Source organism: Rattus norvegicus, chromosome 4, assembly GCF_036323735.1.
Source record: "Rattus norvegicus strain BN/NHsdMcwi chromosome 4, GRCr8, whole genome shotgun sequence".
Lineage (NCBI taxonomy): Eukaryota > Metazoa > Chordata > Mammalia > Rodentia > Muridae > Rattus > Rattus norvegicus.
In genome coordinates, this window is record NC_086022.1 from 25586128 (window position 1) to 25600906 (window position 14779).

At 38.2% G+C, this 14779-nt stretch overlaps 2 protein-coding genes across 5 annotated transcripts in view; one reads left to right on the forward strand and one right to left on the reverse strand.

Moving 5' to 3' along the window:
- Positions 1 to 14594, forward strand: part of Grm3 (glutamate metabotropic receptor 3) — a 281504-nt gene extending 266910 nt beyond the window's left edge. The window contains exon 6 of the mRNA XM_039107014.2: positions 12368 to 14594. Coding sequence (XP_038962942.1) covers positions 12368 to 12369 — 2 coding nt within the window. The 3' untranslated portion in view covers positions 12370 to 14594. The remainder of the gene's footprint in view (positions 1 to 12367) is intronic.
- Positions 1 to 14779, reverse strand: part of Elapor2 (endosome-lysosome associated apoptosis and autophagy regulator family member 2) — a 195387-nt gene that overhangs the window by 20830 nt on the left and 159778 nt on the right. For all 4 annotated transcript variants that reach the window (XR_010065695.1, XM_039108238.2, NM_001109345.1 and 1 more), the window contains 3 exons: positions 6464 to 6590; positions 4174 to 4352; positions 2529 to 2694 (listed from right to left, as the gene is read on the reverse strand). Coding sequence is in view for 3 of the 4 variants with exons in the window: in XM_039108238.2 (XP_038964166.1) it covers positions 2529 to 2694; positions 4174 to 4352; positions 6464 to 6590 (472 nt within the window). In the remaining variant the exon portion in view is untranslated. The remainder of the gene's footprint in view (positions 1 to 2528; positions 2695 to 4173; positions 4353 to 6463; positions 6591 to 14779) is intronic.

The window sequence follows — 14779 nt, forward strand, 5'->3', positions numbered from 1 at the left end:
TTATTGACACAGGTATCATTTTAATGATGTATAGAGAAAACAGATAAGGTTGCACTCTAGCCTCTGGCAGTCATGCCAACCAGAATGATGGATAGAACGTACTCAAAGGAAAATTCATCAAAAGCCAAGATGACAGAGAAAAGCAGTTTAGATATAACTGTGAGATGACGCTCTATGGTCTCCTTGCAATTCTGCAATTCTATGACATAAACACTGATTTATTTTTTTTGTTTCATACTGTTTTTTTAAGAATGAGGAATAAAAGTAAAAAATTTGCTTTATAAATGTATGAACATATCAAATGATAAAAAATTAGGAAAGTAAGTTTGTACAAAAAGCAGCTTTTAAGGTTAAAGTATTTTCTCCTTCTACAGTAAATTTCAGGCATGCCCATTTGTCTTGGAAATGGCTTCTCCTTCTGTAGCAGTGGGCAGGCATCTTATCTGTCCAATATACTAAAGAACAAAGGACAAACATGCTTCTTGGTCATGCTGAATGAAATTCATATTCCCAAAGCTTAGGAATGCAACCATGTGTTGACATTTCCTCTGCATATGACTGTGAGAACTGAGGACCAGGAACAGGTACAGCTACTGTTGCTCTGCCCAGTATATTTCTGTAAATTCTAAATTGTCTTTGGTTTTCTGATTTAAAGTATACATGAAGCTAGAAGGCTCGTTTGTTCACTAGCACCCAGGGCAAAATGCTAATTTTCAACAATCACTATATATTTTTTTTATTTCACAGTAATCGTACTCTTCCAAAAATCCCAAATTAATAAAGAAAACACCTAATAAAAATCCAATCTATTCATTTTCTTCTTACAGGATTACCGATATTTATGGGCCTAAACTAGGAGAATGCATGAAAATGGTTACTAACCAAACCATGCCAACAAATACTTTTTCTTTTTCTCTTTTCCTATGTTTGTGAGCTCATGCCTGTTTGTACATGTGTGGACCCATATGTGTATATGTATGTGTATACCAAGGTCAATAGCTGATATCAGAAATGATCTTAATGGCTTTATCATCTTATTTAGTGAGGTAGGATCTCCCTATCAAGTCTAGAGCTCACAGACGTGGCTGACATTGCTAGGCAAGTGCTCAGGGGATCTCATCTCCACCTTTTGAGGCTAAATTACAGATGGACCCACATGCTCATCTGGCATTCATATGTGTTCTACAGATACAAACTCTGACTGTTACTCCTACATTACAACTATTTTTATCATTGAGCCATCATCCCAGCCAATGTCATTATTTGTCATTTGTCCCTCTTGTTGCATATCATTTGAAGTGCACTTGCTTCCTGATTTTTCATTCAATTTATTTTTATTTTTGGTGGTTAAGCTGGCATTTCTTATCCCCTATCTCAATAGTGAAGAATGTCAGGGAAATGTCATTTCAAAAAGGTTTCACTTTCTCTTTGTATATAGCTGTCACAACAAAGCCAATAACATGACCACATCCAACAGGACACCATGAACATCTGCCCAGTTATCTAATTTTTCAATAGAAAGACAATCTTATTGTGAAATAAACACAAAGGTATAGATAAATGTGAGATCTTTTATTAACCAAGCTTTGTTTTAAAAATTATAAAATGATACATGATCTTTGTGAAAATTTGAGAATTAAATAAAATGTTTTAACATCAAAGATGCTCATTACATTTCCCCAGTTACTGTTAATTGTTTACTATATGAATAATGACGTCCATATTTATCATATAGAAATAGAATCATTAACTCATCATCACTTTTGATGAACCTACTGACCTTTCAGTATACAAAGGTATCTCGATACTTTTAATTTTTATTTTTGAGATTATAGTATAATGATGTAATTTCCCTTTTCCTTTACTCCCTCCAAGCCCACTCATGTTTAACCACTCTCTGATCCAGACTCATGGTCTCTTTTTCTTTCACTGTTGTTATAGAACCATATTTATATCCATATATGGCCTCTTTAATTTGTATGTGTACATTTCCAGCACCGACCATTTGGTACTTAATAACTAATCAATGAACTCTTCCGTGGAAAAGACTGTTTCTCCTGCTTTCAGCTTTTCTTAGTTGCCTGTAGTTCTTTGTCAGTTTTTTAAAATGTTTCAATATTTTTATTATATTTTTTAGTATCTAGAACAATTTTCGAATGTATATATTTTGATCATATTCTTCTCCTCCCTTCAAAATCCTTCCAGATCCTCCCCCTTCCCAAGTTTAAGTTCTTTCTCAAAAAAACAAACAAAAAAATTTAATAGCTGTATCGTCACTCCGTATTGAATTATTTTAATATAGAAAAGTTTCTTCTTAAACTCTCATGGAGGCGGTACAAGGTCATTTCTACTTTATGAACTCATAAGTACTGTATTCAGCGATTAATCTAATATAATAAACTTTCTGAGAGTACTTCTGTCGAGTAAACACTGGTGAGGCACTTATGTGCTGGATGGCAGAGCTTGAGTGGTGTATGGCCCCTGATGTATAAATGCTCAGTAATTCCAGGCTAAGAGTCAGCTCTCACCTTTGTGGCCAAAGACTTAAGCTTCCCTAGTAGTGACTGCTTGTTGGAATATACAACATCCTCTTCATTATCTTCTCCTTCCATGATAGCACAGCTGTCTGCAGCTGGGAGTTCACACTCTTTGGAGTTAGTCGTCATTACTAATTTAGAATATTTGTATTCCAGCCTAAGCAGGGGTAAATAAATAGAGAAGAAAATAATGATCTAGTCATTTATAGTAAAAATAAATTCATATTCATTATAAATATTCTTTTTTTTCATCTTTATTAACTTGGGTATTTCTTATTTACATTTCGATTGTTATTCCCTTTCCTGGTTTCCAGGCCAACATTCCCCAACCCCTCTCCCTCCCCTTCATTATGGGTGTTCCCCTCCCCATCCTCCCCCCATTACCGCCCTTCCCCCCAACAGTCTAGTTCACTGGAGGTTCAGTCTTGGCAGGACCAAGGGCTTCCCCTTCCACTGGTGCTCTTACTAGGATATTCATTGCTACCTATGAGGTTGGAGCCCAGAGTCAGTCCATGTATAGTCTTTAGGTAGTGGCTTAGTCCCTGGAAGCTCTGGTTGCTTGGCATTATTATTCATATGGGGTCTCAAGCCCCTTCAAGCTCTTCCAGTCCTTTCTTTGATTCCTTCAACGGGAGTCCTATTCTCAGTTCAGTGGTTTAATGATGGCATTCGCCTATGTATTTGCTGTATTCTGGCTGTGTCTCTCAGGAGAGATCTACATCCGGTTCCTGTCGGCCTGCACTTAATTGCTTCATCCACCTTATCTAGTTTGGTGGCTGTATAAGTATGGGCCACATGTGGGGCAGGCTCTGAATGGGTGTTCCTTCTGCCTCCGTTCTAAACTTTGCCTCCCTATTCCCTGCCAAGGGTATTCTTATTCCCCTTTTAAAGAAGGAGTGAAGCATTCGCATTATAAACATTCTTATACCAGCTTCTAAAATAGTCCTGATAGTCCTGTATTGTTTCCCCAACAGCATTTTTGCCTCATCTGTGGATATAGCTTTAAATGTTCTCACTTATTAACTATCTACATAAAAATATTCCATAGTATGTCAGAGAACAAGTTCAATATAGTTAATTTTACTACTTGTTTTACATTGACCTTACTGTCCAATTATATAGAACATTTATAAAACAAAGAAAAGCCTGGGGTCAGAATGCCTTTCACTATGTATTAACGTGATACCAATTCACTATCATATTTTCTAAGGTTTAGATCATGAAGATGGGAATACTGAGCAGATGATTTGCTTGTTACTGTGTCTCTACTTCATTTGTGGTTTTTTCCTCTTTAGCTATGACTTCAGATATTATAACTATTCCTAGAAATTAGAACACAGATCAGCCACATTCCACCAAGGCCTAAATCATTTCCAAAGACTCAAGCCGTGTAACAGATGCATGCAAGGCTTGGACTCAATATCTGGCACCAGAGTCTTTGAGACTTGGAATAGATAAATACAATATTTGCCCATTTGCTTAGTCTCCCTATTTTCTCAAATTCCTTGTCTATACTTTCCTTACCAGAAATGTCTCGTGGCACAAAAAGAATGGGCAATGCACAATTATGTCTAAAATTCTCATAGTATAAACAGACTTTCCAGTTCTTATAAGATCATCTAGTGAGATTACTTACTTTTGATTCTTTTTCCAAAAGTAGCACGTTAAAGCCACCAACAAAACAGCTGTGAATGCCCCAACACCAGCTCCCACTTTCAGCCAAAAGTCAACTGTTTCACACGTTGACAATTTCTTCTCGGGCAAAGCAATTCCTTTAATGCACCACTTAGGCTCATTCCATACATATAAGATTTCCTTTTAAAACAAATAAATGAGGCCATCGAGGAGTGAGCAGTGAGATTAGGATTGAACTGTAAAAGCTAAGGTTGGTACTGAGTCCGTTTAACACAGAGAAGAAAGAGTTTTTGCTAACTATATTTATGATTATAAAGGCTATTTCCCATTCAATTACTACTGTAGAATGTCTAGCAAGAAAGGAAAGAGGTACAGAGGATGAGTAAATGAATTAAAATGCAAAATTCTATCACTTAAGAACAGTGCACAACGTGCTGGAAAAGTAGAACACAGATTACTCCACTTTCACACCTCTTTTGGGTTGTTTTCCTCAAAATTTGATGACTCTGGACTTCTTAACCTTGTTCTTAAATACACTCTCAGACTACTTAGTACAGCTTCTTGGAATGGTTTGCACACATCCATCAGGTAGGCCAGTCAACCCAGTAAACCTGCCCCTGAATGGAATGGAGCTGCCCACATGTTATGGCCCCAGGGCATGTAAGTATAGCACTGCTCACCAGCTCCAATGACTCACGTAAACTTAGGTACCCAAAACACACAGTGCTTTTACTCACCAAACTATGGAGGCCAGTACCTTGGATGTCACTACCCATACCAAGCATTCTCACCTTCCCAAATTAGAAGAATCGGTTCCTAACGCAATGTGCCCAGATTGTAAGTGACAACCAGTGAACAGTAAAGCCAATACATTGGGTCTTACCAGGCAGTTTTAAAAATAAAGTACCAAAATGAGGCAGACCACATATGGAAATCAGAGTTGAGTCTATTATCCCTTCTATAGCTTAGCATACACTGTGACCAGTAGTTATTTACAATGATCATGAAGCCCAGTAACTGGGGAATTCCTTTTTATGTCCGGTTCATCACTCAACTGTCTTGCTGTGAGATGGTCACCTTATCTGAACTCTCACAAAAGATCCAGCTGTGTTTTACTTCATGTCATACATGCACAGACAGATTTCCACCATTGGTTATGAACAATTTGCAGGAGAGTGGGGGAAAGTTCCAGGCAGGTTTCAAGTGATGTCTCCCCGGGCACTTTCTTAGAAAGGGTTATTAGTAACCCTCTGGTTTTAGTCCATGATGACTAATATTGTTTTGATTGACCTAGACATCCATGCATTATTTTTTAAATGGGTGACACCTTTATAAGAAGGAGGAGGTGGGAAATGCAGGGGGGCACACCGGGGTTCACTACCATCTCTCGAAGTATAAAGTAGAGTGAATGGAAACTCCAGCATGTGGGGACCTCATCTGAAGCCCATTCTACGAACACCGCCAAAAAGGTTTGTGTGAAAGCCTAGACAGTTTTATCAAGTGTGTATGAATAAAAGACATGTTTAAAAGCTCCTTTGTCTAGTGCCCAAATTCTAAGCATCTAAATTACAGAGACACATGTAAACCCAAAATGTCAAACAATCTACTCAGCTCCTTGGATACTGTCAAAGAAAGACATGTAACTGAGAGAAGTTCGAAGTCGCTCTAACACTGTTCATTAGAAAGCTTGATCTTATCATCTGGTCGGGTATCACCAGGAGCAGAAAGCTGACAGAGCAACTGAACAGTCCCTTCTTCCAGCATGGAGGGGGATTTTGTAACAGGATTAAGATAAATTTAGTGATAAATTCAAAAGCATTTCTCTTACCGATAACACAGTATCACTTCAAATCTTTATTGCTGCCTAATATTAGATATAATGCTTACCACATACTTAGAGCCTGGTATAGACTTTTTGAGATTTCAATTTGATAAGAGCACCTCTCCCACAAGCCATGAGGGCTTTTCTGCTTCTATAAGCTATGTGTGAAGGGCTTACGTTCTGTAAACTGTACAGATCTATATTTGAAATACTTACAGAACAGCGGAAGTGCATGTCCAGTCAATACAAAGTGGAAAACTGAACAGAATAGGGAAGGAATTGGGGCTGAAGCAGTCCTTAAAATTAAATGCTTAGAATTTTAAAAGATACACACTGAAGCACCTTCCCAATCATTATTTTTGCTCAATTGTGAAGCTTTACAATCCAAAGAAATCTTCATTTATTCCCAGACAGGATGGGGAAGAGCAGTTGACATCTGTGCAGGGTACCTCCTTAGGTTAGTTCTTACCTGAAGCCCTCTCTTGCAGGCTCCCTCGATCTCATGGAAGTCATGCTCTGTGCATAGAGGGCAAGCTTCCGCACTCTCCCATAGGAAGTAGAATGTACAACCATCGCAGGTGCCAGCTGGACACTTGCTAAAATTTTAAAGAAACAGCAGCCTTTTTAATGCATTCAATCCACTCCAATCAACACTGCAGTTCTCAAAGCATGCTGGGAGTCTTGTGTTAATGTTAAGGAAACAATTGTAGAAAACAGAAAAGGCCTAAAGGAGCAGAAACCACAGTGATAGCTCCCGTGCTTGCTATAATCCTGGTGGCTAGAGTAAAAGAGACAAATAATGCCAAGTATAGGGAGACTATGAAGAAAAAGAGACTCCTCATACATTGCAGGTGGGAATGGGAATAGTTTCTCTCTTCTCAGAGTCTTGCAATCCTTCAAACAATCACACTTGAATGTACCATGTAATCAGGCATGTCTGCTCATAGGTATAAACTCAAGTGGAGCAACATGTATCCCACACAAATGGTTGGTAATGAATGTCCACAGCAACATTACTCAGGATGACAAGTGTGTGAAGAGCGCCAAAGTGCAGTGACTAAATAGGTAAGTGTAATAGTCTGAGGGACTTCTAACTGACTATATAAAGGAATGCAGTAATGATACATGCCTCAATTCAGATGAACACTCAAAATACTGTGCTAAGTGGGAAAAGCAGTCAGAAATAATGCACATTATATGATGTTACCCATATAAAAGTCTAGAATAGGGACAGGTGATTTGATGCTTAGGGCTTAGAAAAGGATTAGTGTACAGGAAGATGAAAATCAAAGGGTTCAGAGATCCCCACGGAAATGATGGAACTGACCTAAACTTGATTGTGGTCATGACTACATACTTCTGCTAAGAATCTGAAGAATCACTGGTTTATATACAGATTGAATAGTTTGCATGATTGCATGGAATTAAAATTCGATACAGGCACTTTTTTATACATCGTGTGCATGTGTGTGTGTGTGTGTGTGTGTGTGTGAGCTGTGTGTGTGTGTGCCTGTGTGTATGTGTGTATGTATGTGTGTGTCCGTGTGTATGTGCATGTGTGTGTGCATGTGTGTGTGAGCATGTGTGTGTGCGCCTCTGTATATGTGTGTGTGCGTCCATGTGTGTAAGCATGTGTGTGTGAGCATTTGTGTGTGTGTGTGTGTGTGTGTGTGTGTGTGTGTGTGTGTATTGTCCATGAACCTGCCATACTGCTATACTGCTTATGTGGAGATCAGAGAAACAACTTACAAGAGTCAGTTATCTCCCACCATATTGTTTTCAAGAATCAAACTCAAATCCTCAGACTTGGCCATGGCAGAGAAGCTTTATTCACTGATCCATCTCACTGGCCCTAAGTTTCCTTGAAACTTTAAGAGACAGATACAGATAGCTACTGGGAAAGGGAATAACATTTGAAATGTAAATTAAAAGATCCAATAAAAAAAAAAGAAGGAAAAGAAAAGATTCTGGGAATGTTTCTTGGAACTCAGCATCTAAGCTGAATTTAGGAACATGTAGGAGGAGTGTAGACTGAAGGAAATCAAAGAACTTCCTACCAAAGAGACAGAATTGTATGATGAATTGATAAAAAAAAAATCACATGTCAGTCACTCTTGCTGGACCATCCCAGGAAAAACAATGATGACTAAAGCCAAAAGCGTCAGATGCTAAGCAGATTATAGGTTCCATTGAAGAATCACCTTGGAGAGGATATTTTAGAAGAGAACCGGGATCTCTTACAGAAAAACAAAAAAATAACCATCACATTTCTGAAGTCAACCTATCATCAGATCAACATAATATTCCAGGTGGGGGAGGAAGGTGGGGGGACAAAGTAGATCTAGGGTAGATTGCAGAGTGACCATGGGCAGAATCTATGTGGATACTTTGTGAACCTCTGCTTTCTGATGTGAGAGCCAATTTCATCAACTTGCTTCTTTGATTAAGGAATAGATAAATCTTGTGGGACTCTATATTAATCTGTTGTTGCTGAGCGTCCTCTGACTGAACCAAAATCTATTTGAAAACGTTCAGGTGCAAGCAATACCTTTTATGAATGTGTAAAATCCTGGGAGTAGCCTCTTATGTTTCTCTCTAACTTTCAGTCCTTTTAAACTAATTCATGTGATTAGAAGTCTTCCCTAACTTCCTTCAGATCATTACTAATGCTAAGCATGGGTCTCCTGAACACCCATTAGTTAAAAGATAGAAACGAAACAAACAAAATAGAGTAAACCCCCTTTGAATGACCTCAACATAAAACTTTATTGGTACATCAATTGTACACATTGACATAAAGACATTTCAATACACAAACACCATGCACTTTGATCATGTTTCCTCACTTTCTATTTTTTATACACTCTTAAATATTCTCTTGCATTACCCTGATGGTCTTTCATTTCCTTTCTTGTTACCAATTTTCATAATCTTTATCTATATAAAATCTAGAATTCAGAAGTAAGAGAAAATGTTGAATATTTGTGTTTGAATCAGACTTATTTTGCTTTGAATGGTGTCCTTCAATTGTACCTATTTCTCTGTAAACAACTTAATTCTGTTTTTCTTTATGGCTGACTCGAACTCCATTGAGAATATGCATCATGGTCTTCATCTTGGATACTGAATATAAAGCTTCAATAAACATAAATTATCTCTGTGGTATGATCATTGACATTCATTAAGGTGTATACTGTGAAGTGGTAGAGTTGAGTCACATGACAGTTCTATATTTAGTTGTTTTTTTTTTTTTCTGAAGACCCTTCATGTTAGTTTCCATAGTCACTGGGAAAATTTATAGTGACAGAGAGATGAACAATTCCCTTCTCATCTTTGTCAGCACTCACAGTTTACTTAGCAGTAATTCTTCTAACAGGAGTGAGATACAATTTCAACGTAGTCTTAAGCCACCATATCGTCATGGCGAAGAATGCTGAGCATTATTTCACATAGTTATTGGCTGTTTGTGCTTCATCTTTTATGAACTGTTTGTCCAGCCTATTAACTAATTTATTGTGTTGGTTCATAAGGATGCATATTTGTGTTTATGCATGCAAATATCAGAAGACAACATCAGGCATGCCTCGAGTACTATCTAGAATACTTTTGAAATATGGCAGACCAGTGGTTTGGAGCTTACCATGTATGCTAGACAGACTGTCTATCCCTAAAGATAGGACTGTTTCCACCATCCCATTGGAGTTCAAACTATGTAGCTAAATTTTCCGTTTTCAGCAATGACAAACTTCACTTCAGAGTAAAGCTCCACCCATTGTATCTATGACCTGTCTTTGTATGTTCTATATGGTATAATTTTTCCCAAATAGATATGGCCAACACAACTTTATGGCTGCATATTCTTGTCCTAAGCCAAAGGCTTGGGCTACCTTTTTGCCATAATTTGAGTATATATGCTCTACTGATTTCTAGTTCAGGTAGGTTTCCCTGGACTACATGTGGGATTCTATGGTTCTTTGAGGAACCTGTACTTAGTGTGAACTGGGGTGTGTCTTTGAAGCATGGAAATAATAATGTTTTCTCCTCTTTCTGGCAGAGCAGTTAGATTTAAGTTTCTCTCTGGACCCGTTGTTCCCATCTTGTCTCAGCATAAGAGCAGTGCCTTAGCCAGTGCCACTAAGTGGCTTCCCATTGCTGGTTTCATGTAACTTGTGACCCTTTTACTTTTCTTCTTTGTTCATAAAGTTTTCCTTTTGTTTATAGACCCAGAGTAGGAGAAGAAGGGATTCTCCACTTTCTCTACTGCTTTTCCCAAACTCCTACAGACATCTGTTGTTGCCTGACAAACCTAACAGTCAGCATTTCAATGACTTATCTAGTGTTTCCCAGTCTGGTCTTGGCTATCATCTTCCTTTCCTTCCCAGGCAACTCACTTCCTTTTGAAGTCTTAGAATAGATGTTTTCTTTGAACTTGGTAGGTATGTAGGTGAGCACTGTTTTGTCCCTACTCCTTCATGTTTCCTCATTCTCCCCTCTTAACTGTAAATGATACTTTAAACACACAGCAAAGACAGGCTATGGCAAATTATGAGCTACTAACACAACACAAATGATTCCTCCCCATAAATGGATGAACAGTTGGGCCAAGGGAAGGAACATGCATAAGCCTTGTGGACACCTCTAACCAATCCCAGTAAAAATTATTGACATTGAATTTTGGCCATAAGATCCTTAAAAGCGGGGGTGGGGGATTTAGCTCAGTGGTAGAGCGCTTGCCTAGCAAGTGCAAGGCCCTGGGTTCTGTCCCCAGCTCCGAAAAAAAAAAAAAAGAAAAGAAAAAGGAAAAAAAAGATCCTTAAAAGCTCACTGGACAGGGAAACACTCTAGTGACTTTTCGACTCTTGGGAATTTTTCTCATTTTCCCTTAATTAATCCACTTTCACTCTGCTCACTCTTTGTCCCTGGTTCCATATTCTGGGTATGAGACAACAAAATTGTAAGCTGCCGTGTCAGGGTAATATTGGTGACAATTGATCATGTGGCACCCTAGCTCCCTTAGTCAAGCTCACTGAGAACTAAGAAAGGCCCCATTACACTCACAAGCCTTCCTATATATAATCCCAAACTGGATTTTTCTAGATACCTTCAAAATTTCAAATTATTAGTTAACTAAATACATTCCAAGACATGCTAAAACATGAGTACAAAGTCTACACTTTTAATGGTTGACCTCGTTTTTAATGAGCCTGTCTTTCCAAAGTGACTGCACTGTAGAAGAGATAGACCCAGTTCAGATATAAACAGACAATCCTCCTATGGGATACAGGAACACAGGTTTAGTATTTTTTGTCAGGACTATAAATAATAGCAAAATGTTCTCTTTAGGGAAACAAAAACAGGAATTAGCTGCCTTAATTCACTTGTTTGTAAATCAAAGAAATAATATGTGCAGACTAATAAACAGAGACTTTAAAAAATAAATACAATGGGTAAAATCTTACTCCACAAGAGACCACTTCCTTTTCCCCCCTCTTCTAGGTCAAGAAGAGCAATTCAAAATAGTTACTTGAATTATTTTTGTATAAAACTCTATATATAAGTAGCTGACTTTAAACACATCGGAGGGCATCAGACCTCATGACAGATCGTTGTGAGCCACCATGTGGTTGCTGGGATTTGAACTCAGGACCTCTGGAAGAGCAGTCAGTGCTCTTTACCACTGAGCCATATGTCTAGTCCCTTGTATAAAACTCTAAATTCCTAATCCAAAAGGTATTCCAATATAACTACAATTTTCAATTTTTAGAGTAATTAGATTTTCTGATCATTTAGCAAAAATGATCCCTATGTCCTCCATAGGGTGAGCCAGCTGAAGGGTGAGCTAGCGGAAAGATGAACAAACTTTGTATCCTTGGGTTTTGAGAGGACACAGCAAGTCTGCTAAATTTTGTAACGAAACATGAACAAAAAGATAAAGATAATTAAAATTGCAAAAACTTCTGGCGATAACCCAAGTTTTAATTCAAACTGGACTTTAAAATGATAAACTTCCTCCTTCCCCACCTCATTTTTGTAATTTGTCAAAGACTATTACAATGCACTACAGGAGAGAGTAAACCTGGGAAGCTCAAAGCACCACAAAATTTGAAAACCATTAACAATGCGAGTCAGTTTCTAGGCAACTGACAAAAGCACAGATACTTTTTAAAAAAACATCTAGATATTTGTGACATTTATAAGGTTGTCACTGTGTCAAAACACTGCAGTGATTAGGTACTTCTCCTTGGTAAACTTTTCTAAGGATACACTTAGGTTAAATGCAGTTTAGAACTAAGTCCTTAATCCTTTTAACCCAATGACTCTTTTACTATCAGTGGCACACAATTTTGATTCTTTGAAATAAACTTCATTTCAGAATTTGAATCAAGTCATCCCTCTGAAGCATGCCAGGATACAGAGGCTGCCATCTGACCACAATTCCTCTTAGCCTTGGAATCTCCTGAAATAGCCTCTCTCTATTGTGGATCCCAGGCATTGAGATAAGGCCCTCTAGTGTTGGATCCATTAAACATGTGATCTTGCTTCTTTTTTTAAAGGGTAAGTATGATTATGTATGACTGTCTTTGTGTGCGTATGTGTGTGTGTGTGTGTCTGTGTGTGTGTGTGTGTGTGTGTGTGTGTGTGTGTGTGTCTGTGTGTCTGTGTCTGTGTAGGTGTTTTCTCTTTCTTTTTATTTAATTTTATTTTTCTTGGGTATTTTATGTATTTACATTTCAAATGCTATCTCTGTTCTCCTCTCTCCTACACCCGCTCCCCCATAATCCTGCTTCTATGAGGACACTCCCACTCCCACCCACCCACTCCCACCTCAACGCTCTAGCATTTCCCCTACATTGGGGAAACGAGCCTTCACAGGACCAAGGGCTTTTCCTCCTACTGATGCTGGACAATGCCATCCTCTGCTACATATGTGGCTGGGTCATTCCATGTGCACTCATTGGTTGGTGGTTTAGTCACTGAGAGTTCTGGCGGGGTCTGGTTGGTTGATATTGTTATTCTTCATGTGGTGTTGCAAAGCCCTTCAGCTCCTTTAGTCTTTTCTCTAACTCCTCCACATTAGGGTCCCCTTGTTCAGATCCATGGTTAGCTGCAACCATTTTCACCTGTATCAGCAGGGCTCTGGTAGAACCTTTCAGGAGACACCCATATCTGGCTCCTGTCAACAAGTACTTCTTGGCATCAGCAATACTGACTGGGTTTGGTGGCTGCATATGGAATGGGTCCCCAGATGGAAAGTCTCTGGATGACCTTTTCTTTAGTCCCTGCTTCACTCTTTGTCCCTGTATTTCCTCCTGTGAGTATTTGTTCTCCCTTCTAAGAAGGAATGAAGCATCCACATTTTGGTCTTCCTTCTTCTTGAGCTTCATATGAACTGTGAATTTTTTCTTAGATAGTCCAAGCTTTTGGGCTAATATCCACTTATCAGTGAGTGCATACCATGTGTGTCCTTTTGTGACTGGGTTACCTCACTCAAGATGATATTTTCTAGTTCCATCCATTTGCCTAAGAATCCCACACCAGTCAGAATGGCTAAGATAAAAAAACTCAGGTGACAGTAGATGCTGGCAAGGATGTGAAGAAATAGAAACACTCCTTCATTGTTGGTGGGATTGTAAGTTGGTACAACCACTCTGGAAATCAGTCTGGCAGTTTCTCAGAAAATTGGACATAGTACTACCTGAGGACCCAGCTATACCACTCCTAAGCATATACCCAAAAGATGCTCCAACATATAACAAGGACACATGCTCCACTATGTTCATAGCTATCTTATTTATAATAACCAAGAGCTGGAAAGAACCCAGATGTCCTTCAACAGAGGAATGAATAAAGAAAATGTGGTACATTTACACAATGGAGTACTACTGAGCTACTAAAAACAATGACTTCATGACTGTGTCTTATACCATTTGGTCTGTTACAGCAAAATGCATTCACTTGAAAATAACAGAATCTTATTTTCTAAATTTACAGAGGCTGGGGAGGCTAAGTTGGCAATGCTTCTGAGTGAGGGCTTGCCCTCTCTTTCACAGATGATGCTATCTTACAGTGTAATCTCATATGGCATTGGGCTAGCTAGCCCTTTAGGGCACTTTTATAAGAACACCCATTTCATTCATGTTGTCAGAACCACTGAAAGTTAACTACCTCTCAAAGCTACTGCTTTCTAATATCCCTAGGCTGGGATTTAGCATTGTAATACCATTTTAGCATATGAATTTGGGGAGCACAAGCTCTCAAACCTGGCCAACTGAATTTTAACACAAGAATATTTTTTATCTGCAACTCTTGGAACAAGAAATATAAAAATATACCTTTATGTATTGCCTTTTCTAAAGAACTCTTGTAAGATTAATTACCACACATTAGTGCCTGTTCAAGACCACATTAGTTAACCCGCTTCCTAATTTCCTTTATCTCTAGATTGTTGGGAAAAAATCGTTTTATTACTTCTATTTAAAAATTGTTCTAAAAATGTATGAATGTCTTGTGATGTGATTATAACTATCTCTTAAGATGACTTATTCATGTTTGAATTACACAATTTTAGAATGTCTGCATTAAAGGTTTTCCTTTCTTGATTACAGTGTTTTTTGAGTATTTTCAAATGTTCATAAAGCTTTTATATGTATCCGTACATTTCTGTTCTAGGAACATATTTGGTCTTAATCTTTTGTGTTATCTTACTTTTCGTTTGGATATCTATTATCTTTCTGTAGAGAATCAGAGGGAAGGGATAAGGAACTCATTTAGTCTATTTCTGACT